Genomic DNA, 25,101 nt, shown 5'->3' with positions numbered 1-25,101 from the left:
TTCCTCCTGACCGTTGTGAAGGTCTGATCTGCAACTACAGAAAACGTTTGGTTGAGGTTATTGCTACCAGTTATTAAATCAAAGTTATTAAATCCAAGGATTCACATACTTTTTCTACCCTGCACTGTGAATGTTTTACATGGTGTGTTCAATAAAGACATGACAACGTATATTTGTTTGTTATTAGTTTAAGCAGTCTATTGTAGTGACTTAGATGAAGATCAGATCAAGTTTCATGACGAATTTACGCAGAAATCCAGGTAATTCCAAAGGGTTCACATACTTTTTTTCTTGTACTGTACATGACTCTAGCCCATTTTGAAATTGGTGTCACCCCAAAAACATTTTGCAGCGTCACACAACAAATACATTTGCAATCTTATAAAGGCATAGTCATTCACAATGCTTTATTAAGAAGTGTAGTCGACTACTGAGTGTGTTACATCTAACCTGTCCAAGCAGGAATGCATGACTCAAAATATTGATATGCAACCTAATCCAGTGATTGTCATGAATTTTCGGTTGGCAATTTGGATATTTTAGTAATTTTACTTTCAATAGGGCTTCAGATTTTTCAGAATCATTTTTTTTAGTTCAAAAGAGATGAATTGGTCTTAATCTTTGAACTAAAATGTATACAGGCCTAATTCAATTGGTGCCAATTCACCACAGGAAGTGGAATCTCAAAACACATTAGCTAAATCATTAACTCTAAATATAACCCCTACTGCTACTAGCCATGTATTAATCTAACAGTAAATGTAATGTCCTAAAACAAATATTGAAGTGACTCTTGGTGTACTCCCAATGGCCGAGGTGCAATTTGTTATTTCAAAGCCTTATCAGATATATTGTTTAAGTGTGCTTTGAGCTCAATTTTTATTTAACTAGGCAAGTTAACAAATTATTATTTACAATGACTGCCTATCATTGTTAAATTCAAACCCTCATCTTTTTAATATGGACAACAGTTGCTTTTCCCTCCCAATTGCATTTTGAAATGTTATACTATCACGATGGGGGCAAGAGTACGAAAGGCAGAAGGTAGCTCAAATAACCTACTTGTCTCATTCCTCCATAATCAATCCTATTGACCAGCTGTAACACCACGTAGGTGTCTTTGCCTGATTCATTCATCTTCTCCCCTTCCACAGTTCAGACAGGGCCTTGGTTCTATGAGCTACTAATGTGTGCTTAAATGTCGCTTTCACCTAAGCATACTGCTTCCCAAGTACCACAGACCCAGAAGTTAAACATGCAGCTGAGCAAATAACGTAAGGTTTTTAATTCTGGGTTAACCAAGATTATTTGGCAATTTTTAAAGGGGTTTTAGGCCCAGTTCTCATCAATCTGGATACAAACCCCTCATTTTGCATCCTTGAAGATGACTTTGACTTGGAGGTTGGTGTATCAGACAATGTGATTGATTTTTCAAACAGTGATTTTTCTGTGTTCTGTCAGACATCACTAATCTTATTTTTCAACTTCCTCTGATCGGAGTATTGCATCAAATATGGTTATTTCCCAAACACGCATGTAGGCCTGGATGACTCAACACTACACATCCGCTACTACAGCGAGTGAAATCACTGCAACTCTTAACAAAGAGCTGCGGTTAATTTAAAAATGGGCGGCAAGGAATAAGCTAGTCCCTAAATATTTAAACTAAAAGCATTTGTGTGTGTGGAACAAATCATTCACTAAACCTTGAACCTCAACTGATTTATTGTAATACATGTGGAAATTGAGCAAGTTGACATGACTAAACTGCTTGTAAACTGTCAAGGTCAAAACATGTTGCTAGAATAGTAGCTAAGATGGTGAGAAGTCTGTCCATACTGAAGCTCTGCCGCCTTAACAACGATCTCAACAAGGCAGTGCCTACAGGCTCTAGTTTTGTCACACCTGGACTACAGTTCAGCCATGTGGTCCGGTGCCACGGAGTTACAATTGGCTCAGAACAGGGCAGCACGCTGGCCCTTAAATTTACACGGAGAGTAATTTTTTTAAGGGCCACGGAAATCTCTCATGGCTCATTGGATGAGACGTTGACCTTCATCACTACTTGTCAACACTTCTTACAAAAAACATGCTGAATGCATGACGACAGAACTCTATTTCACATCAGGTAACTGATGCAAGCAGTTGAACAACCCCCACAAATGCACCTTATGGGACTGAAGACACACGCAATGGGGATCCTTAATAAATAGAAATATCCTCTTATTCCACTTGTAAACAGTGTTGCTTGAATTCCAGAATGGCTTAATCGTCGAGATCAATCTGTTGATTTGTATTCTGTGCTAAAAGGCTACCTCGATAGTGGACATGTTCCATGTAGAAAGGACCTCTGTAATGTGTAAAAAGCTAGGAAGGAAGTGAGCAGTTTCTAAACTTGCATTTCACTGCTTCAGCACAAAGGTTTATTCAGGGCATGAAGTTGAGCCAGCTTTCTGCCCCTACCACCACCTCAACACAAAAGCTCAGCAGCATTTGTACTGTATCATAACTGTAAACCCACTCTAAACTCCATACCACCACTTTGTTCTCAACCACCTGGTAATCTCAGGCCCCTCAGCCTGTTGTCAACTGCCAGGGTCTTGTTGTGTTCAGTGTAGTATACTGTCGCAAAACGTTTTGAAACGGTATACAAAAATCTATTTTACTCTTGGACCAGTTCAAGTAGTAAACGCGTGTTCTTCTTCAACGACTTAACCCTCCCAGGGTGTTGTGACCCCCCCCCACCTACCGGTACTTTCCCTTTTGTGGATACAGCTTGCTTATTGCCCAGGTTTAGACTGCACATTGAAATATTTAATTCAGTTTGTTGGCTGATCTTCGTTCTGCTTTTTAAGCAGTGGGGCAGTCCCACTCCTCACGAATGTTTTGTTTATTGGACAGGCAGGATAGAAGTAGAGGAACAATGGCGTAGAGCTGCTGAAATGGCACTAGGCCAGAAATGAACCCATGCTGCATAGGTATATGTGCCCCTGAGGCAGCGGCTTAGACTGCTAGTACGGCGGTTCCCAACTACAGTCCTTGAGTACCCCCAGCAGCACACATTTTTGTTGTAGCCCTAGACAAACATACCTGATTCAACTCGAGGGCTTGCTGATTAGTTGACAAGCTGAATCGGGTACCTTTGTTCGGGGTTACAAGAATGTGTTGTGTTGGGGGTAGTCAAGAACCAGAGATGGGGACCACTGTACTAGGCCACTAATCTTTTTGTTTTGATACTCAGCATTTGTACTGTATTGTAATTGTTTTTGTTTTAACTAGGGCTGGGTGGTATATTGTGTTTGACTATATACCGGTATTGATACATGGACCAGTTTTGGGTCTTTACTTTATCTTCTAGAATGGTATTTGAATGTTTAGTTTGTTAAATGTGATATGCCTGTGTAGCGTCCATTTTATAGTTTATACTGCTACTTGAGTCACTTCTCTCTCCATGCCGCTTTCCACACAGACCTAGCACTGTCCCGTCACTCAAGGAGCGATGGGACAAAAAAGAAACGTCCCTTTTTCAGGACCCTGTCTTTCAGATAATTCTTAAAATTCCAGAACACTTCAGATCTTTATTGTAAAGGGTTTAAACACTGTTTCCATGCTTGTTCAATGAACCATAAACAATTCATGAACATGCACCTGTGGAACGGTCATTAAGACATTAACAGCTTACAAACTGTAGGCAATTAAGGTCACGGTTATGGAAATTTAGGACACTAAAGAGGCCTTTCTACTGACTGAAAAACACAAAGATGCCCAGGGTCCCTGCTCATCTGTGTGAATGCGCCTTGCAAGCTGCAAGGGGGCATGAGGACTCCAGATGTGGCCAGGGCAATACATTTCAATGTCCGTACTGTGAGATACCTAAGACAGCGCTACAGGGAGATAGGCTGGACAACTAATCGTACTCAGTGGCAGACCGCGTAACACCTGCACAGGATCGGTACATCCGAACATCACACCTGCGGGACAGGTACAGGATGGCAATACAACTGCACTAATTACAACAGGAATGCACAATCCCTCCATCAGTGCTCAGACTATCCGCAATAGGCTGAGAGAGGCTGGACTGAGGGCTTGTAGGCCTGTTGTAAGGCAGGTCCTCACCAGACATCACCGGCAACAATGTCGATTATGGGCACAAACCCACCATCGCTGGACCAGACAGGACTGGCAAACAGTGCTCTTTGCTGACGAGTCGTAGTTTTGTCTCATCAGGGGTCATGGTTGGATTGGCTTTTTATTGTTGAAGGAATGAGTGTTACAACCAAGGCCTGTACTCTGGAGCGGGATGGATTTTGGAGATGGAGGGTCTGGGTCTGTGTCACAGCATCATCGGACTGAGCTTGTTATTGCAGGCAATGTCAACGCTGTGCGTTACAGGGAAGACATCCTCATCCCTCCTGCAGGCTCATCCTGACATGACTCTCCAGCATGACAATACCACCAGCCATACTGCTCGTTCTGTGCGTGATTTCCTGCAAGACAGGAATGTCAGTGTCCTGCCATGGCCAGCGAAAAGCCCAGCTCTCCATCCCATTGAGCACGTCTGGGGACCCCCCCCCCCCCCCCAACAGAAATGTCCTTGAACTCGCAGGTGCCTAGGAAGAGTGGGGTAACATCTCGCAGCAAGAACTGGCAAATCTGGTGCAGTCCGTGAGGAGATGCACTGCAGTACTTAGTACCTGGTGTGGCCACCAGCTGCATTGACTGTTACTTTTGTTCAGGGACATATTATTCCATTTCAGTTAGTCACATGTCTGTGGAACTTGTTCAGTTTGTCTGAATCTTATGTTCATACAAATATTTACACATGTTTGCTGAAAATAAATGCAGTTGACAGTGAGGACATATATTTTTTTGCTCCGTTTAGTTGGTTTTAGCTAAATCGTGTTAGCTGCTAATCGCTTGTTAGCTGGCTAGCTAATACATGTACTGAGTCGGCAAACCTGGCTAGCTCTACAGCCTGATACCAGTGATGGTGTAAGCCTAAATCAGAATGTTTGCAACAGGATCTTCTAAATCAAAGGGGAATACATGAAGAAACATTTAAATGTAGGCTAAGATTACGGGGACCCCTAGGAAACACTGACCAACACTTTGGTTCCTAAGCTGTCACTAACTCTTCCCTGGCATTTTCATTCATTGTCCTGTCAAACACTGTATTTAAAGTGCCCACTATTTCTATCCTAACTATATCATTAGAATAATCATTCTCTTTCTATGATTCCAACTGTGTTTTGAGCTAAATCGCAATTAGAACTGGTAAAAAAAAAACGGCCTAGATTTTTTATTTTTTTTTGTCCATATCCTGCTGCCTGTGTGGAAATGATCTCATGAGTGTAGGAAATGCAGGCAATTATTTGTTTTTATTGAACAGTATGATACAATCAGAATGGAGAAAGACTCATTGAATTCACATGTATGTGTTGCCACCCTAGGTTCACGCACTTCATAAAGCAAATTTAGAACTTTTACTAAAAAAACATAAAATACTGTTAAAAAATATATATATATTGTGAATGATATTTTGGCAATATCGCCCAGCCTAAGTTGTTGTATTTGATGTTTAGCTGTATCAGGCTAGCTTTACATCACAATTGGTAAGAGTTTGTTAACATTAACAATGGGTAATCTAGCCCTATGCCCTTCAAAGAAGACGTTGTTTTTGTCTTGCACATTCAGGTCATGTTGGCAAAACATTGTAGGCAGCCTGTCCTGGTTGCTGAATTCTGTCAAAGATTTAGCCTGTTTTGTGACTGTCTGAGTCAGTGTCCCTTAGCCTGACTGCCCATCCAAAGTGTGGCATCTATTCTCACTGCCAAAATGAGAAACCATCCTGGAATGGCAGAAACTTTAGGAACTTCACTGTGGTTAGGCTAGTTGGTATGGGTCAGGACCGAGGCCTAATGAGTGAGTGAACCACTTGTTTTCCCCCTCGACTCTCATTGTTGGGATGTGATCCTATGGCTAGGAAGCGGGGGGGGGACACCACCATTTGATTACTGAAACGCGTACTTTGTACATATGTCAGAATAATGTAGGGTCTAAGCATTGACGTAAGGGGGAGTGTGCATGCTTGAACTTCTATTTTTTCAACAAGAAGTTGACCTATTACTGTAGTGAAATAATTCCCTGCTTGAACAGATATGCCTACAATTACAATAAGAGGTGATGTCTAGTATGTTATCATATTTCAATAGATTGGGTTTAGGGCCATTATTCAGTTCACACGGACAAGGTGTGCTTGGACATGCGTTCTTCAATCTGTAGGAAATGCAGGTCCGCAATGCTGTAGTTAAAAGGAGTGCACTATATAAGGAATAGAGTGCCAATTTGGACACAACCCTTACTAAGCAGAGGAAGCCATTTTTGTCACGTCTCTCTCTGCCACTCTCCCAGAAGGGGACTTTCACATCTGTTATTCTCACCTCAGGATGAAGTCCTGCATCCTGTCACCCTCCTCTCACCCATCTCCCTCTGAGCTGCATGGAGCTGGGCGGGGAGGATGTGTGTTGTGTCCTTAGTTGTCTCTTTAATAGGTTTAGTTCGTGTAGGATCTCCTCCAACTTCCTTAGAGCACACATCCACTCACTCAACACCTCCCGGTCGCGGAGTGTTGGAAACACTTAGTTTGGAGTCATTAAAACTATTTTATGTAAACTCCTGACTTCAACTGTAATGTGGAAGATGTGGTCCTTGTCCACAGGTACATTTGTTAAGAGCAATATATTTTCCCATTTTGAAGTTTCCAGCACGGTTCCAGGCTGCAGATATAGTTGATGCATAACCCAGCCAGCCCAGCTCTGTCTGGCTTGGCTCGGATGTTTACCCCCCCAGACAACCGGGTCAGCAGACGGCTTAAATGACTATCCGCTTAAATAGGATTAAATCAATGTTCAGTCGGTCAAGGAGTCAACTCTTGCAAAATACTACAGACTAGATGGGTCTAAATCAATTCAGGCTGGCTGCATGTTGAGCCTCGTTGGGGTTTAAGGTCTGTGTAGTCTTCTCCTAATCCCTCACACTCACCCCCTTTCTCCCTCTCTCCAACTGGGTAAACTGGTTATTTGCAGACACCCATCTGTCCCTCTTGGTCTTTGTCATGAATGTCTCTTTGTAACCAATAACTGTCTCATGGTAAAGTGTCACTTGTGGTGATCTGGGTTTCCCGACGCATCCAAAGTGGTGTGAGCCTGGGTGGTCGAGAAATAACAGGCTACTTTAGCAATGAAGGCTTTAGGAAACCCAGCCCTGGGTGCTCACTTGTCATTCCAGTGGATGATGGTACTGCATTTTGATGTGGAAGTTATAGCTTGTTGTGACCTGAAAAAGCTTGATGTCAGTTCAAAAACATTTGACTGAGGTTTGAGTCAAACCCCACACATCTTGACTAGGCCTACCTAATAATATTTACACAACTATGCCCGTGTCTGAGTCCTTATGATTGTCCTGCTTTGTCTCCCTGTTATCTTACCTGGCTTATCTTGCTCTGGTGCCATGTCTTGGGTCCTGTTCTCTCTCGCGCTCTCTCGCTCTCTCTCGCTCAAATGTTCCTCCTCCTATCTGTGCCTCTCACCCCCCCCCCCCCCCCCCCCATCTGTCTGTACACACCCCATGGAGCCCCCAGCCTTGTCAAGCTTCTCTGCTAAACTGTGTACGTGACCAACAAACTTTGATTTGTTAAGCATGTCGCGCAGCAATGCAGCCATAATGACTACAACTCCAAGTGGTGGTGATCAACATGGTCTCGTTGGTTATGTCATAGCTGTATATATATATATATATATATACACACACAGCTATGACATAACCAACGAGACCATGTTGATCACCACCACTTGGAGTTGTAGTCATTATGGCTGCATTGCTGCGCGACATGCTTAACAAATCTGATTGATGGAGTGCTGCAGAGATAGGAGAACCTTCCAGGTTCTTAAAAAAAATGATTTTTTTTTAATGATTTTTTTTTAATGATTTTTTTACGGTTGACTTCACCTGTGTGGTTATCTGAAGCTAGTGTATTATCCACTTAAATAAAATAAAAAAATACCTTTTGCTGTGGGCACAGCCTACTGCAGCGTGCCGGTGGAAAAAGGAGTAACTTATTCGAAAGGGGTCCATTTTTATAGAGCATAAGTAAACAAGTGTAACGATCAACTATAGGCTACATAACTACACTGAACAAACATATAAACACAACATGTGTTGGTCCCATGTTTCATGAGGTAAAAGATCCTGGAAATGTTCCATACTCACTAATTTGTCTACATCCCTGTTAATGAGCATTTCTCCTTTACCAAGATAATCCATCCACCTGACAGATGTGGCATATCAAGAAGCTGATTAAACTGCATGATCATTACACAGGTGCAACTTGTGCTGTGGACAATAAAAGGCCACTCTAAAATGTGCAGTTTTGTCACACAACAGAATGCCACAGATGTCCCAAGTTTTGAGGGCGCGAGCAATTGGCATGCTGACTGCAGGAATGTCCACCATAGCTGTTGCCATAGAATTGTATGTTAATTTCTCTACCATAAACTGCCTCCAATGTTTTTAAATAATTTGGCAGCATATCCAACTGCAGACCATGTGTAACCATGCTAGCCCAGGACCTCAGGGAAGCTCATTTGCGAGGTCGTTGTCCTCACCATGATCTGACTGCAGTTCGGTGTTGTAACAGGCTTCAGTGGGCAAATGCTCACCTTTTGATGGCCTCTGGAGAAGTGTGCTCTTCACGGGTGAATCCTGGTTTCAACTGTACCGGGCTGATTGCAGACGGCATATATGGTGTCGTGTGGGCGAGTGGTTTGCGGATGTCAACGTTGTGAACAAAGTGCCCCATGGTGACAGTGGAGTTATGGTATAGCCAGGTCATATCAATGGCAATTTTAATGCACAGAGATACCGTGACGATCCTGAGTCCCATTGTCGTGCCATTCATCCGTCGCTATCACCTCATGTTTCAGCATGTCTCAAGGATCTGTACACAATTCCTGGAAGCTGAAAATGTTCGTTCTTCCATGGCCTGCAGACACACCAGACGTCACCCATTTAAGCATGTTTGGGATGCCCTGGATCAACGTGTATGAAAGCGGGTTTCCGTTCCCGCTAGTATCCAGCAACTTCATACAGCCATTGAAGAGGAATGGGACAACATTTCACAGACCACAATCAACAGTGGCCTCCATTCTTAAATGGAAGAAGTTTGAAACACCAAGACTTCCCAAGAACCCGATGGTCACTCAGAGCTCCAGGGTTCCTCTGTGGAGATGGTTGTCCTTCTGGAAGGTTCTCCTATCTCTGCAGCACTCCATCAATCAGGCCTTTATGGTAGAGTGGTCAGACGGTGGTGGTGGTGGTGGTGGTGGTGGCAGCATGCTGTGCGGATTATATTTTTCAGCTGCAGGGACTGGGAGACTAGTCATGATCGAGGCAAAGATGAACGGAGCAAAATGGAGCGCGCTCCTTGCTGAAAACCTGCTCAGGACCTCGGACTTGGGCAAATGTTCACCTTCCAATAGGACAACAACCCTACGCACACAGCCAAGACAATGCAGGAGTGGCTTTGAGACAAGTCTCTGAATGTCCTTGAGTGGCCCGGACTTGAACCCGATTGAACATCTCTGGAGAGACCTGAAAATAGCTGTGCAGCGACGCTCCCCATCCAATCTGACAGAGTTTGAGAGGATCTGCAGAGAAGACTGGGATTAACTCCCCAAATATATACAGGTGCGCAATGCTTGTAGCGTCATACCCAAGGAGACTTGAGGCTGTAATCGCTGCCAAAGGTGCTTCAACAAAGTACTGAGGAAAGGGTCTGAATACTTTTGTAAATATATTTCTGTGTTAAATTTGCAGACATTTTCTTAAAATCAGTTTTAGCTTTGTTTGTGTGTAGATTTGATGAGGGGTGGGGGGAAATATAATTATATCCATTTTTTTAATAAGGCTCTGTTATGTAACAATGTGGAGCAAGTCAAGGAGTCCAAATGCACTAGCTACTATGTGCTCCCAGTCCCCGGGTACAAGCTCTGAAAGCTACCCTATTGATTCATTTTAATTTTTTAGGGACAATAATAACAACAATGCAAGTGAGTGCGAAACTCTAGTCTAGACTGTAAACTGCAGTGAATAGCCTGTCGTTTGAATGCTTATTATTTTGAAATAACTGCATCTAGCCTGCCTGATTGGGCAAACATTTGGAGCAGTTATGGGTCTTTTTGTTGGAAGTTTAACTTACAAGCTCCAGGCACATTTGCAGGCCAGTAATATGTTGTATTTCATCTGGATGTTTTGGCTAACAGAAACATGCTAATGCAGCGATCTCTAGTGGCGCGCATATTAATTATGATAATGCATGAGCGTGGAGGAAGTTGTATCCACAGTTCCCCCATTTTGTCTGATTGCATACTTATAGGATATGTTTCTTCATTTGTGTTAATTTAGAGGTGGGTCCAAGATGTGGTGGGGTATTTCAATAAAGACTAACCCAGTGGTTCTCAAGCCTCTCCTAGGGGATCCCCAGCCGGTTCATGTATTTGATCTATTTCAGAACGAACCCTTGATTAGGTGAACTAGTTCAGAGCTAAAACCATATTGTGACATGTCTGGGGGTCCCGCGGAGAGGTTGGAGAACGACTGGGCTAACCTAACCGGGTAAATCTCCGGACCTAAATTGGCGGGTATGACATGGTAATAAATCAGCTGTAAAACGGTTTTATAGGGTCTATGATGGGACCAGATTTTTCTAATCCGGTCGTATGGTTTAAACAAAAAGTCGACAACTGCAATTGCACAGTTTCCATTTTGCTTCTTACTGTTATTCTATGATTCTAACAGTTTACCCTAGTGTATTTTTTCCTTAAGCTACTATGGTTTGAATGACTCATTTTCAGAAGGGCTGTTAAACTTGGGTTGGTATTATGTTGGGCCAATATGTGTGTATTCTGCTTCTACTTATATTTGGATAAAAGTGAACCAAGCTGCACACGTCCCTAAAAAGCTAATGAAGCAACTGTCAAAGCACATCCTGCTAATTGAAAAATGGTGCCTTTTTGTTTCCTCTGCAGATCTGTGTCCTCCTCTTCACCTGCCTCTACATTCTGTCCTACCTCATCCTCACTCACTTCAAGAAGAATGCGGACTATGTCACGGGTGAGTATGGGTTTGAGGTTGACCGATTAATCGGAATGACCATTTTTTTTTAAATTGGGGCCGATTTTCAAGTTTTCATAACAATCGGTAATCAGCATTTTTGGGTGCCGATTACATTGCACTCCACGAGGAGACTGCGTGGCAGGCTGACCACCTGTTACACGAGTGCAGCAAGGAGCCAAGGTAAGTTGCTGGCTAGCATCAAAATGATCTTATAAAAAAGCAATCAATCTTAACATAATCAGTTAACTACACATGGTTGATGATATTACTAGGTTAACTAGCTTGTCTTGCATTGCATATAATCAATGCGGTGCCTGTTAATTTATCATCGAATCACAGCCTACTTTGCCAAACGGGTGGTGATTTAATAAGCGCATTTGCGAAAAAAGCACTGTCGTTGTAGTTACGAACTGTGTGAAGACCATTTCTTTCTAACAAAGACCTTAATTAATTTGCCAGAATTTTACATAATTATGACATAACATTGAAGGTTGTGCAATGTAACAGCAATATTTAGACTTAGGCTTGCCGCCCATTCAATAAATTACGGAACGGTTTCCGTATTTCACTGAAAGAATAAACATTTTGTCTTAAATTATAGTTTCCGGATTTGACCATATTAATGACCTAAGGCTCGTATTTGTGTGTTTTATTATATTCTAAGTCTATGATTTGATAGAACAGTCTGACTGAGTGGTGGTAGGCAGCAGGCTTGTTCGTAAGCATTCATTCAAACAGCACTTTCGTGCGTTTTGCCAGCAGCTCTTCGCTGTGCTTAAAGCATTGTGCTGTTTATCACTTCAAGCCTATCAATTCCCGAGATTAGGCTGGCAATACTAAAGTGCCTATAAGAACATCCAATAGTCAAAGGTATATGAAATACAAATGGTATAGAGAGAAATAGTCCTATTACAACTACAACCTAAAACTTCTTACCTGGGAATATTGAAGACTCATGTTAAAAGGAACCACCAGCTTTCATATGTTCTGAGCAAGGAACTTAAATGTTACATTTTTACATGGCACATATTGCACTTTTACTTCTCCAACACTTTGTTTTTGCATTATTTAAACCAAATTGAACATGTTTCATTATTTATTTGAGACTAAATAGATTTTTATTTATGTATTATAATAAGTTAAAATAAGTGTTAATTCAGTATTCTAATTGTCTTCATTTATTTTTAAAATTTTGTATATATCTCGGCCGATTTAATCGGTATCGGCTTTTTTTGGTCCTCCCATTATATCTGCGTTGAAAAATCATAATCGGTCGACCTCTAGTATGGATATCTGTTTTCCTAGTTCACCCCCCCCCCCCAAAGGACGTCAGTCCGGCTTTCAACTTACTCTTGAAAGTTACAATAGTAGAATGCACAAAGTGTAATTTCTAAACTGTGACAATGCTGGGGGAAAAGGCCCAAAAACATATACAGACAATGCCTTTGTCAAACAACACTGTTTCATGACACATCAGTGAAATGTCAGGATGTTTTGAAACAATTACTGCTTTGCATTACAAGCCGGTGAATTATGAGTTACAGCTGGATGAGTCAACAGACGTGGCGTGGCTCATAAATTGTGATGCTCCAGATACTCAACTAGTCTAAAGGCCAGTTTTATTGCTTCTTTAATCAGAACAAGTTTTCAGCTGTGCTAACATAATTGCAAAATGGTTTTCTAATGCTCAATTAGCCTTTTAATTGATTAACTTGGATTAGCTAACGCAACATGCCATTGGAACACAGTGACAGTTGCTGATAATGGGCCTCTGTACGCCTGTGTAGATATTCCATAAAAAATCTGCCGTTTTCCAATAGTAATTTACAACATTAACAATGTCTACACTGTATTTCTGAACCATTTTGATATTTTAATGGACAAAAACAAGGTCATTTCTAAGTGACCCCAAACTTTTGAACGGTCTCTCTCTGTCCATAGGCGATCATTGTAATTAATAATTTGTCCTTAACTGACTTGCCTAGTTAAAAAAATAACATGCGTACAGTACCAGTCATGTTTGGACACCTACTCATTCAGGGTTTTTATTTTTACTATTTTCTACTTTGTGGAATAATAGTGAAGACATCAAAACTATGAATAACACATATGGAATCATGTAGTAATCAAACAAATGTTTTATCAAAATATATTTTAGGTTCTTCAAAGGAGCCATCCTTGGCCTTGACAGCTTTGCACACTCTTGGCGTTCACCTGGAATGCTTTTCCAACGGTCTTGAAGGAGTAAGCAGGTGCTTGTCAAATTGTGACTGAGAGACTGACGTGGACAGCCTGCGCGAAAAAGCAAAGCCGAGCTCATGCCTTTTCAAGCGACTTTTTTCATATCATTAGTTACGTCATGCTATGTATTAAATATCAAAACATATAGCCCAATGTTTGTGGAACTGAAGTTACATGAATAACTCTAAATTTTAGCGTATAGGAGTGCCCATTACGTTTGTTAGCTGCATGTGTGCACTCCCTCAATTGTTTGGTGAAAATATCCTTTTTATTCATATGTTTCTTTAGACCGGTCTTAAATAATGAATTTATTGTGAATGTGTATGCTATATTTAATGGATTTACAATACTTTTTTCAAATGTAGATGTTCCAAAGGTCTGCATTTGTGACTTCTGTGTGTGGAAGCCAGGAGATGCGAAATTAGTTTTAACGGTTAATTACCGTGAGACCGACCCCAGTTATTTGCTTGACAATCACCAACTGATGACATTTTCGTGACAGCCCTAATCCTATGAGTTGAACGTTGGAAGTGTGGCTGTGCAAATGCAATTTGGTTTATGTACCTTATGTAATCGCTCCAGTGAAGTCTGATTATTGAAAAACCGCTGTAGCACATCCGCATCTAACATAACAAGTCTGGCCTGTAGCTGTTTGGAGGTGGGCCAGCCCACTGAGCCGGGCCAGCCAGTGTGTTTTTATTGGGTTTTGGAACGAGTCAGCTAAACCTGTTCTGCGTTACGAGTACAGTGTTTCCAATGAATGTCCACCGCGGTCAGTCAATACCACCAGCAGAGCATTTGTGCCTCGCAGCTTAATGGTGTGATGTTGAAGATGTGTTCAGTGAATCGATTCCGATGCTGATGCTCGCTTGCCTGTTGGTTTAGCTGTGAAACACTCACTTGTATGTTTTCTGCCGTTTTCCAGATGACGTTGAAGATGCGACCGCCAACAAAATTGCGTAAGTGAAGAGACCTAATGATTTAACTGACCTAGCAAGCAGTCTGCAATTTGACTCACTCAGTCTGTGATTAGAGTGGATGTGTGTGAGTAGAGTATTTGAGCTAGTATCTGAGTCGACGTGACACAACTTGGCCTGTGTGACTGTCCTCCTTGCCCTTTCTCCTTACACACTGATATTCCTTTCCTCCCTCCCCACCCAGAGCAACTAGCATCCAAAACACACAATACTGTATTGTCCAAATGACATAAAAACACAACGTGCGTTGATCACTCTACAGACACCCTCGTTCTCTCTCTTCCTGTCTAGGCTGTGGCTGTGTACGTTTACCCTCTCTGTGGCAGTGTGCGCTGTGTTGCTCCTCCCCATCTCCATCCTGTCCAATGAGGTGCTGCTCATCTTCCCTCACAGCTACTACATGCAGTGGCTCAACGGATCGCTCATTCACGGTACTGATCCACGTTTACACCACAACACCCAATACCGCTCCACGTTTTCAACCCATATTCGTTCGTTCATTGTCAGAGCGCCCGTAGCCCCAAACCTCACACACCAGTCTGTTTTAACTACATTTTGAAGTGTTGCTAGTCAATGAGCTCCAAAACGAATGATTCATTACTATGGTTTTGGGAACCTTGCACCGTTGCCTGTTATGTAATAATAACCCATGGTGCGTCTATCACCGAAATGAAACGTGAGCTCCACAAACCAGCAGTTGACTCTAGTCCCTCTTGCTTATTTCCATTGAACTCTACAGATTTCTGTGTTCTGTATACACCCCCCAAAAAGTGTTTCCCTAAACGGTGAGGCTGCGCCTCACTGTGGTGGTCGTGTTTGTTGCTGAGTTTCTATCCCTTTTATGATATTACCTAACTTTTTGTAATGAAATGTTTTGACCATCTCTTCTCTTTCTCTCCATCAGGCTTATGGAACCTAGTGTTCCTGTTCTCCAACCTGTCCCTGGTCTTCCTCATGCCCTTCGCCTACTTCTTCACCGAGTCGGAGGGCTTCGTGGGCTGTAAGAAGGGGGTGATGGCGCGGGTGTATGAGACGGCGGTGGTGCTGCTGCTGCTCACTCTGCTGGTGCTGGGCATGGTGTGGGTGTTTGTGGCTCTGCTAAACAACCACAGCGCCAGGGAGAGCCTCTACGGTGAGTTGATCTTTGCTTTTTTCATTCAAGCCATTTTTGCAACTGTTCGCAAATGGCTATTTTATTTTGTATTGAATTGGTGTCCTGTTTGTAAAAAAGAAATTGGGGGGGAGAACCATGTATCAAAGTCCTTTTTTCTAATGACCTGTTGTCTCCCATCTCAGACATGTGGGAGTACTATCTCCCTTACCTCTACTCTGCCATCTCTCTGTGTGGAGTGCTGCTGCTGCTATGTGAGGTCACCTCCACTATGTCTCGTCCATCTGCCGCACTGGCTGCTTAACTTGTGATGTGTCTGAATGCTGCCTGACACCTCTTCCCGTCTCCTTGCAGTGTGCACTCCCTTCGGGCTGTCCCGCATGTTCAGTGTCACCGGGAGCCTACTGGTCAAACCACGGGTGAGTGATAATCCACAAATGTTTTCTCCAGTATGCAGACAATAACCGAACACTGGTGACATTGTTATATCTTTGGTATTTTATTAGGATCCCCATTAGCTGTAGCAAAAGCAGCAGCAACTCTTCCTGGGGTCCACATGAAACATAATACAGAATGACGTAATACAGAACCTCAATAGACAAGAACAGCTTAAGGACAGAACTACATACATTTTTAAAGGCACACAGCCTACATATCAATGCATACACACAAACTATCTCGATCAAATAGGGAAGAGGCGTTGTGTTGCTTTATCTGCTTTTTTTAAACCAGGTTTGCTGTTTATTTGAGCAATATGAGATGGAAGGAAGTTCTATGCAATAAGGGCTCTATATAATACTGTACGTTTTCTTGAATTTGTTCTGGATTTGGGGACTGTGACTAGATCCCTGGTGGCATGTCTGGTTGGATAAGTGTGTGTATTAGAGCTGTGTGTAAGTTGACTATGCAAACCATTTTTGGGATATCGTTGACAATAACATAACACTAATGACTCGATGACATCCAATCCCCTGTGTTTCCTCAGCTGTTGGAGAATGTGGAGGTGGAGATGAACTGTGCTGCGTTCGAGGAGGCTTCTCTCTCCAGGACACTCAACAGTGAGTGGGCCAGCGACCATGGGCTACAATAGTCTCTCAACATGGGACAATTGAATGCATTTCTATTCGGAATCGTACACTGCCTGTACCCACACGTCCATGACTCCTCCTAGAGGAGGTGGTGTTGACCGTGCTCTGTTCCTTGTAGGGGGTAGCACGGCATGCTGGGTCAGTGTGAACGTGGAGCCTTTGAGGACGCAGTTCCTCGGCGTCCAGGCCAAACGAATCGCCCTCGGTAAGACCGTCGGTCTATAAGAATAATACTGTGTTTTTATTCAATTCTCTTGACTTACTAGGGTTGGATCAAATTCATTGGAAGATTATACAACATTGTTGGATTTCATTCGGGCATTAGAATGTTTTTCCCAGGAATAGCTTCACTGCTCCCCGGGAGACTAACAGCGTTGTCTATAGTGGTCCTTGTCCTCATCATTCTCTCTCCCCCAGAGATGCGGAGGAGAGCGTCACCATGGCAGCGGAACCTGTTCTACCCTCTGGCCATGCTGCTGCTCTTAGCTCTGACGGTGGCCTGCGTGTTGATGGTTTGTTTCCATGTTCTGGAGCTCCTGTTCGACGAGACGGCCATGCCCAGTGGAATGGGGGTGAGAGGACTCTACCAAGGGGAATAAGGGACGGCGTGAGCTGGAAGGGGCTTTGTATGGATTATTCTCGACAGCCCGCTGTTGATTTTATAGCATGTAGGGCGTTTACACACACTGCCCAATGTGGGTGAAAGCACGCTTTGGTGGTAATTTTTTCCTAACTTAATACATCTGATCATAAGCACTGAGCTCTGATCATTTTAAGAGCTGTGCAGCTTTCTTGCCAAAACGTTTGAGGATTTTGCATTCTGGTCGGCGTCATTGCACGTTGTTTCCATGGTCGCAAACCGTTATTTCAGCTCGCGTCATGCCAATTTAAGGCTTAGAAAATAGAAAGCTTTTGGTACTTAGTGCTCCGTTGACATTTTTTAAAGAGATGCTTGTTTTTGTAAGAACATGTGTATACCAAAAAGTGTAAACCAAAACGTCTCAAAATCGACATCCATCTGACCTATTGTTTTATGTCCACCGGATTTGAGAAGAAAGTGAGCCTGTGGAGTAGCCTTCATTCTGGCACAGCATCCAGTCTAGCTCACGCAATGCTTTTTACCAGATTTCCTTCGTTTATTTTCGCTGGCCTCCGTTTCATTTAGTCAGCCTAATTTTGACCTTCCTACTACGGTTAAAAACTCCAATAACTTGAACGGATTAGGATCGAGACAGTCTGGACCGTTGATTTTCTTAGTGGATTATCTTCACAATTAAACAAATAATTTAACCCATTGGTCAAAATGGTTTTTGATTGGACACCCTATAGCCGGGGTACTTAGCCTAGGAGGTCCCGCAGCCTGCTGGTTTTCTGTTCCACCTGATCATTAATTGCACACACCTGGTGTCCCGGGTCTAAATTGGTCCCTGATTAGAGGGGAACAACTAAAGAAATGCAGGGGAACTGGCTTCAAGGTCCAAAGTTGCGTTTTGAGGGCCTATGGCATGAGTTTACTCCTACCTGTAAAGATATGTTGAATTCTAACGATGCACATTGACCTATTGCCTCTAATGTTGACCCTGAATACCCTGTTCTATGTTGAGTGACTGAGGGCCATATCTTTCATATAGATTTTAAGACTAAACAATTCTAAGGACATAAACTTCCGGAGGGAGGGGGTACGAAAATGTTTTATACAGGATAACCGATTTTTGCATTGATCGTATGTTTCCTCTGCGTGGTAGGACCCTCGCCTGGGGACGGCTTCCTTCTCCATGTTTGGTTCTCTGGGAGCAGCAGTGCAGGTGGTCCTCATCCTGTACCTGATGGTGTCGTCTGTGGTGGGCTTCTACAGCTCTCCTCTCTTCACCTCCCTGCTGCCCCGCTCTCAGGACACCAACCTCACACAGATCATTGGGAACTGTGTCTCTCTTCTGGTCCTCAGCTCAGCACTGCCGGTCTTCTCTCGCACTCTGGGTAAGAGCCCTCCCCATTCCCCAGGTTGACTTTCTACATTCTTGTCGTCTCGTATGGTTGAACAAAAAAAAGAGATGTGTAGACCCCCACAGTTGTATCATAATACCCATGATACCTAGTGGTCAAACAGGGAAATGGTTCCAATCGTTTTCCCACCATAAATGTTTCCTATAGGGGATTTTAGAAACACCTAAAGTAAGGGCTGTGTTTCCTGTAGGCTTACCCTGACATGACATTTTGATTACCATGTAAATCTCTCTCGTACAAAGGTGACTTATCAATTGTTTTTATTTCTTTATTTAACCTTTATTTAACTAGGCAAGTTGGTCCAAATTGTTATTAACAATGACGGCCTAGGAACAGTGGGTTAACTGCCTTGTTCAGGGGCAGAACGACAGATTTTTACCTTGTCAGCTTGGGGATTCTGATCTAGCAACCTTTCGGTTACTGGCCCAACTAGGCCACCTGCCCTCACACCCAGGGTAAGCCTACACGAGAAACAGCCCTTATTTCAAGTGTTTCTAAAATCCCCTATTGGAAACATTTATGGTGTAAAAACAATTGGAACCATTTCCCTGTTTGACCACTAGGTTTTTGGGGTATTATGACACCACTGTGGGGCTCTATTGCCTACTGTAATTAGACTGAGATCCTCTGGTTGTAGTATCATTTCTGAACACAAGAGGGCATGTGTATGCAGTCAATCACGATGAACACTGTGACCTTGGCCATGGTCAAGTACTGTGCTTCAGAAATGCACCCTTCTTTCCTTCCTCTCTTGAAGTATTCACAGATCTGAATCGGATGGATTAGTGAAAGGAATATGGATTTGAACTTTATTTGTCCATGGGGGGGGGGGGGGTGAAGATATGCTGAGTAGTTTATAGTGTCAAACTAATCACATTCTGTCTCTGACCTGTTCTTCAGGGATCACACGGTTTGACCTCCTGGGAGACTTTGGGAGATATAACTGGCTGGGGAACTTCCACATAGTGTTCTTGTACAACATTCTGTTTGCCGGCCTCACCTCTGCCTGCCTCATCAACACTCTCACCTGGGCTGTGCAGGGAGAACTCATACGTGCCTTCGGTACGTAACGCAATCAATCAAGTATTTATAAAGCCAGGAATATGTCTATGAACCTGATACCTGCCTTTCTATGTTTAGATGTTCGAGTCCATACTTTTGTATAACTTCACATCTTCAACTTAAAGTCATGTTTAAATTGACTACATGATTTGTCCACCTATCTTGGCTGTAGTTGACTCCCACAATCCGTTTTTGGATATGCATCTTTCTTAGGTATTTGGTAGTCGTATTGTGTTACTTTCATTATGCAGTAGAAGGGTTGTGCCAGCTGCCAATAGTCGGTGTGTTTTCAGAGTGACTGAACTGTGAGCTAGCTTCCAAGGTGTTCTCTTCCCAGCTCTGGGCCTGGCCATGTTTCCCAATGGGTTGGTCTCCTTTCCTCAGATAGAAAGGCCTATACAATTCTCTCAGGAAAGAGGGGAGTAGGAGTCCCCTAGGGGCCGTTGGGCCTGGTTGCTGGGCCCCCTCCCGGGCCCCCCACACACACACTCGCCCTCTGCCCCTCCACCCAACACAAACAGCCGTGGACACGCACCCCCCCCCCCCTTCCTCACGGGATAGATAGCATCTCTCCTCAACCGCTACCTCCCCAACAGCTTTTGTTCTGTTCTGTGATTGATGGACTTTCTTTGCACCCAAACTAGCCTTTTTTAAAAATATTTTATTTTTCTCACACTGTCGGTGGTAATCATGCCATTTCGTTCCACTGTCAGTGTTAACCGTAAGTGTTGTATGTCTCCACAGGTCTCCACAAACTTCCTCTGACAGTGTCCCGCACAACCATCCCCCTCAAGCTCCTCCTGGCAAATGGCCTGTCAAAGATCCAGTGACTGACATTCCCTTGACCAATCAACCGTGATCTTTAATCCCGACTGGGACCTGAGCCCCCTGGATAGCATTCCCATTGGACCAAAGGCACCTTGTCTTCAGTCCTCCAGTCAATCTGTGTCTGGATCACCAAAATGAAGAGACCGGAGTGGAGGATTAGAAGTGCAGTTTGGACAATGACGCAGTAGAGCTCTGCTCACTGACCAATACAAGTTGACTTGGGGAACAAACTTAAACGGTCTGAAATCACTGTGCAGTAATCTGAGGCAAAAATGATCAATTCTGGAACTGCTAAAATCTAGAACTGAAAGGGATCTTATCAGGGTTTTGGGTCATGGCTAGAAGGGGTTCAACTATTGTCAGATATTACTTTTCGTAGCAGGTTAGGAGAATTAGGATAAGGTTAGGAGAAGGGTTGGGGTTAGTTAAAATGTTTTGTTTTTTAAAATCTGCTTTTGGCGTTAATTTGAGAAAAGCTGGGTCCCTTCTAGCCATGACCTTGTGACATCATACAGTACATCCTGGATGTCCTAATGCCTTATGAGAAACTCACAATGGGTTGGAGAGGTGGCGGTGGGACCGACATTGCTCTTTGGACACGCACGTGTAAAAGTCAGCAAATCTATTTTTGGAACATTACGTTGCAACTGACATTTCCTTTTCCTGATCAGGGGTTGAGCGGTTGAGTCCTCTCTGCCTCCCCTCTCCCCACGCCTTCCTCTCTCTCTCTCTCTCATGTAAGACTACTATTTCTGGGCCTCACTCCTTTGAATCCCACTTCCATTTCTTTTTAAGACTCCTTGTCTGTCTGTAATGGTGTTGTGTTCCGTTAATGAGAGGATGTTTTTAAACCTGCGTATTTTACATGCCTTGACCTTCACATAGTGGAGGAAGAGAAGGGGACAGGACAGGGTTGTGTTCATTATGTTATGGCTTAAAGCATTTTGCAACAACAAAAAAAAGAGCTTTTCAGTTCTCTTCCATTTGGTGCCGGACGAACACAACCCAGGATTTGTTTTAAACTGATAACATTGAATTAGTGAACAATGTATGAAAAGATACCTGAACACAAAGGGGAAAATAGACACGGGAGGTTATTGGTTGTATAATGCCATTTCTGTTCCCTTAAAAAAAAAAAAAAAGAAGCATTAAGGATCTTCCTTAATGCAAATTAACACTCGTGTGTCCTGCCTTGGACCAATCATACTGTGAATAGCTTGTTAATGTTCAAGTGCAATACTGTTTACGCTCCATTGCCAATTCCCATGACGTGTTTTTCCTGAACTTTTATATTAGAATAATATAAATGAATGATCTCTAGCGGTTTTTATTTTAGATCTCTTTATCGTGATCCTGTGTCGTGCTTTTCCTTTGCTGTATCAGCATGTATGTTAAGTTTGTTTTAATTGTTGTTATTATTAGCTGTTAGACAATCAGTTCCTTTCTCTGTCACCAGCAGGGGGCAGGGTCTCCCAAACTCACCGGCAGCCTTCTGAAACTTGCCCTAAGGTTCCGTCAGAGAACCTTCCGTCCTTAGGGCAATGGTTCTGTTTGGTCAGTCATTGCACATAGCGTTGACTCATTTCATGTCGCGTAAACAAGTCTTTCAAGTCTATTGTTTGGGGAGCAAACAGTTTATGGTTTACGTTTAGTGCTCTAAAATGTCTTGATGTTGTAAAATGTATGTATTTTTTTCATGAGCCGTGAAGAAAAGGGACAATGTATTACATTTTTCTATACATAAACTGTCTTGTCTATCTATGGATTGGTATGAGTAATAAGACTGTTACAGTGCAGTTATGTGGTAGTTTATCTATACATGATCAGGTCTCATTATCCAGCCCATCTGACTTTGTGGGCGTTTGCTGGCATGGCTGCCCCCCCCCCTGTGTGGTTTACGCCTGCCCCACCCCCTCTGTGCTGTTTGTCTGCCCCCCGTGCTGTTTACGTCTCCCCCCTGTGCTGTTTACAGCTATCCTGTGCATGTACGTCTGTGTCCCCCGGTGCTGTTTACGTCTGTGTCCCCCGGTGCTGTTTACGTCTGTGTCCCCCGGTGCTGTTTACGTCTGTGTCCCCCGGTGCTGTTTACGTCTGTGTCCCCCGGTGCTGTTTACGTCTGTGTCCCCCTGTGCTGTTTACGTCTGTGTCCCCCTGTGCTGTTTACGTCTGTGTCCCCCTGTGCTGTGTACGTCTGTGTCCCCCTGTGCTGTGTACGTCTGTGTCCCCCTGTGCTGTGTACGTCTGTGTCCCCCTGTGCGGTGTACGTCTGTGTCCCCCTGTGCGGTGTACGTCTGTGTCCCCCTGTGCGGTGCGTGTCTGTGTCCCCCTGTGCGGTGCGTGTCTGTGTCCCCCTGTGCGTGTCTGTGTCCCTGTCCCACCACCATTTGTTGCCTTGCTTTAATCAGGCCCAGAAGAAAGCCGTTGTATTCTGGCCCGTCTGTCATCGGAGGCCGTCCCTGATAACACTATAACCAACGTTTCCTCCACTCGGATGCCACCGCCAGATAAACCCCCCCCAAAAAAGGCCAAATCAAGAGGAGAGGCGACGCTCTCGCTTTCTCTCTCTCACCTCCACCCACTCCCCCTTTTCTTCCATCTGTTTTCCTGGCATATTATTCATTTCCTCTTTTGGAGGCAGAAAAAGAACCCGGTTCTGATTCATGACTCCTTGATTTTTGTTTGCATTTCTTGTTTTCTTTTGTTTGATGTTTTTTAAATGAGCTGTCTTTTTGTTTTTGTGTTGCCTTTTTCCTCCGCTAAAAGGGAGTTTAAAGTCTAAATGTTCCTGTAATGCTACTTACTGTACATATCAGAGGCTTGGTGTGCCCTGTGGGTAGTAGGCACACACGCCACCGAGACATGTCAGTTAATGAATACAGGATTTATATTAATTAGGTTTGTTCTGGGTGTTTCTGTGTGGGAGTCTGTCTGTGCATCCACTTCTTCTGTTCACATTTCATTGACCCCTTCTCCCCCCCACACTTAACCTAATTAATTTAGTGAATGTGCAACCTACACTAGTGAAATTGTTGCAAAGCCACAAGTAATGGCAACTCTTTGTCACAATAAGGTGTTTTGAGTTGCTGCGTTAAGATTCTTAATTCTAGGAAATTGAGAGGATTTGATAGTTGGGATTTTGTATTACAATGTCATAACTTGGAACAACTGGCAGAGAAGGAAAGCAACCAGATCAATGCTCTAAGTGTTCCTGCAAAGAACCTATCATATGTTAACGCCTTTCAATTTAGCCATGAAAATGCTGGACAATTTGGTACTATTATAGTCTAGATTAAACATTCTGATAATTGCTAGTCTAGAAATGGAAACAAACAATTCTCTATCCTGGAATTTAGAGAACCTTTTTCTCTCCATATGGTTGCGATACATATACACTGAGTGTATAAAAGATTTTAAGAATATCTTCCTGATATTAGAATCCACATGGTGTAGAAAGCATCTCACAGGGATGCTGGCCCATGTTGATGCCAATGCTTCCCACAGTTGTGTCAAATTGGCTGGATGTCCTGTTGGACCGTTCTTGATACGCACGGGAAACCTGAGTGGAAAAACCAAGCAGCGTTGCGGTTTTTGACAGACTGGTGCGCCTGGCACCTACTACCATACCTCGTTCAAAGGCACTTCCATTTTGTCTTGCCCATTCACCCTCTGGATGGCACACATACACAATCCATGTCTCGATTGTGTCGAGGCTTAAAAATGTAACATCTCTCCCCTTCATCAACACTGATTTTGAAGTGGATTTAACAAGTGACATCAACAAGCGATCATAGCTTTCACCTGGTCAGTCTGTCACAGAAAGAACAGGTGTTATTTTGTTCAGTGTACAGTCAGGTCCATAATTATTGGCACCCTTGATTAAAAATGAGCAAATAAGACTGTATACAATAATGAACTACATTGCTCCGTATTTGTTGTTTTTGGCTGATCTTTATCAAGGGTGCCAATAATTGTGCACCTGACATGCATATAGCCGTTGTGTTTGTAATGCACTGAACTATGCGCTCCACTGAACATGTTGCCATTGACCCTGAACTTAAACCTCACCTTCTGTGTAAACAAACACAGCAAGAACTATGCCATGAGGTCTAGGTCTGGACTCACCCAATTCTTTGTTGAAATACTAGTTTGTGTTTACTGAAACACTGAGGAAGTTTGATATTGTAGTACTGTCTGTATGTTTTAGTGTTTTTCTCTAGTTTAAATACCTGGCAGTTGGTTTTAGTTGTAATGAAGGTTCATGGGTCAAAGGTTGGTGGTTGCAACGCTGCTTCTAAAAATTCACTGGAGAGGAGGGTGCGGATTTCACTTTTATTCTCTTATTTGTGGCGCCACCCACCCAGAGCTTACTTTAAAAAATTAAAATAAATGAATAAATTACTTGGAGGTAAGTTGACTGTCTCAACCTTGATTCCACTGAAACGTGTGACGTTAGAATAGCACCTCCCAACAGGAAAATAAAGAGCCTTGATACCGTAGTGCAGGGGCTGCCCAGTTGGGGTCTCAACTTACTGTTGCAAGATAGAATGGTAGAATACAAAAGGTGCAATTTTGAAATGTGGTTGTGCGTCATCAGTTTCTCTTATGTCAGTCACTGATA

The 25,101-nt window shown here is 43.2% G+C and overlaps 1 protein-coding gene across 2 annotated transcripts in view; it reads left to right on the top strand.

Moving 5' to 3' along the window:
• LOC109869551 (limb region 1 homolog-like protein) overlaps nucleotides 1-23,374 on the top strand; it is a 39,238-nt gene extending 15,864 nt beyond the window's left edge. For both annotated transcript variants that reach the window (XM_031804430.1, XM_020459769.2), the window contains exons 3-14: nucleotides 11,085-11,169; nucleotides 14,339-14,372; nucleotides 14,682-14,821; nucleotides 15,295-15,522; nucleotides 15,687-15,755; nucleotides 15,856-15,920; nucleotides 16,487-16,559; nucleotides 16,708-16,794; nucleotides 17,007-17,161; nucleotides 18,335-18,566; nucleotides 19,494-19,655; nucleotides 20,400-23,374. In XM_031804430.1, the coding sequence (XP_031660290.1) occupies nucleotides 11,085-11,169; nucleotides 14,339-14,372; nucleotides 14,682-14,821; nucleotides 15,295-15,522; nucleotides 15,687-15,755; nucleotides 15,856-15,920; nucleotides 16,487-16,559; nucleotides 16,708-16,794; nucleotides 17,007-17,161; nucleotides 18,335-18,566; nucleotides 19,494-19,655; nucleotides 20,400-20,485 (1,416 nt within the window). In that variant the 3' untranslated portion in view covers nucleotides 20,486-23,374. The remainder of the gene's footprint in view (nucleotides 1-11,084; nucleotides 11,170-14,338; nucleotides 14,373-14,681; nucleotides 14,822-15,294; nucleotides 15,523-15,686; nucleotides 15,756-15,855; nucleotides 15,921-16,486; nucleotides 16,560-16,707; nucleotides 16,795-17,006; nucleotides 17,162-18,334; nucleotides 18,567-19,493; nucleotides 19,656-20,399) is intronic.
• The last annotated feature ends 1,727 nt before the right edge of the window (nucleotides 23,375-25,101 follow it).

The sequence above is a fragment of the Oncorhynchus kisutch genome, linkage group LG24 (assembly GCF_002021735.2).
Source record: "Oncorhynchus kisutch isolate 150728-3 linkage group LG24, Okis_V2, whole genome shotgun sequence".
In the NCBI taxonomy this organism is placed as follows: Eukaryota; Metazoa; Chordata; class Actinopteri; order Salmoniformes; family Salmonidae; genus Oncorhynchus; species Oncorhynchus kisutch.
This window is presented reverse-complemented; position numbering and strand designations above follow the sequence as displayed.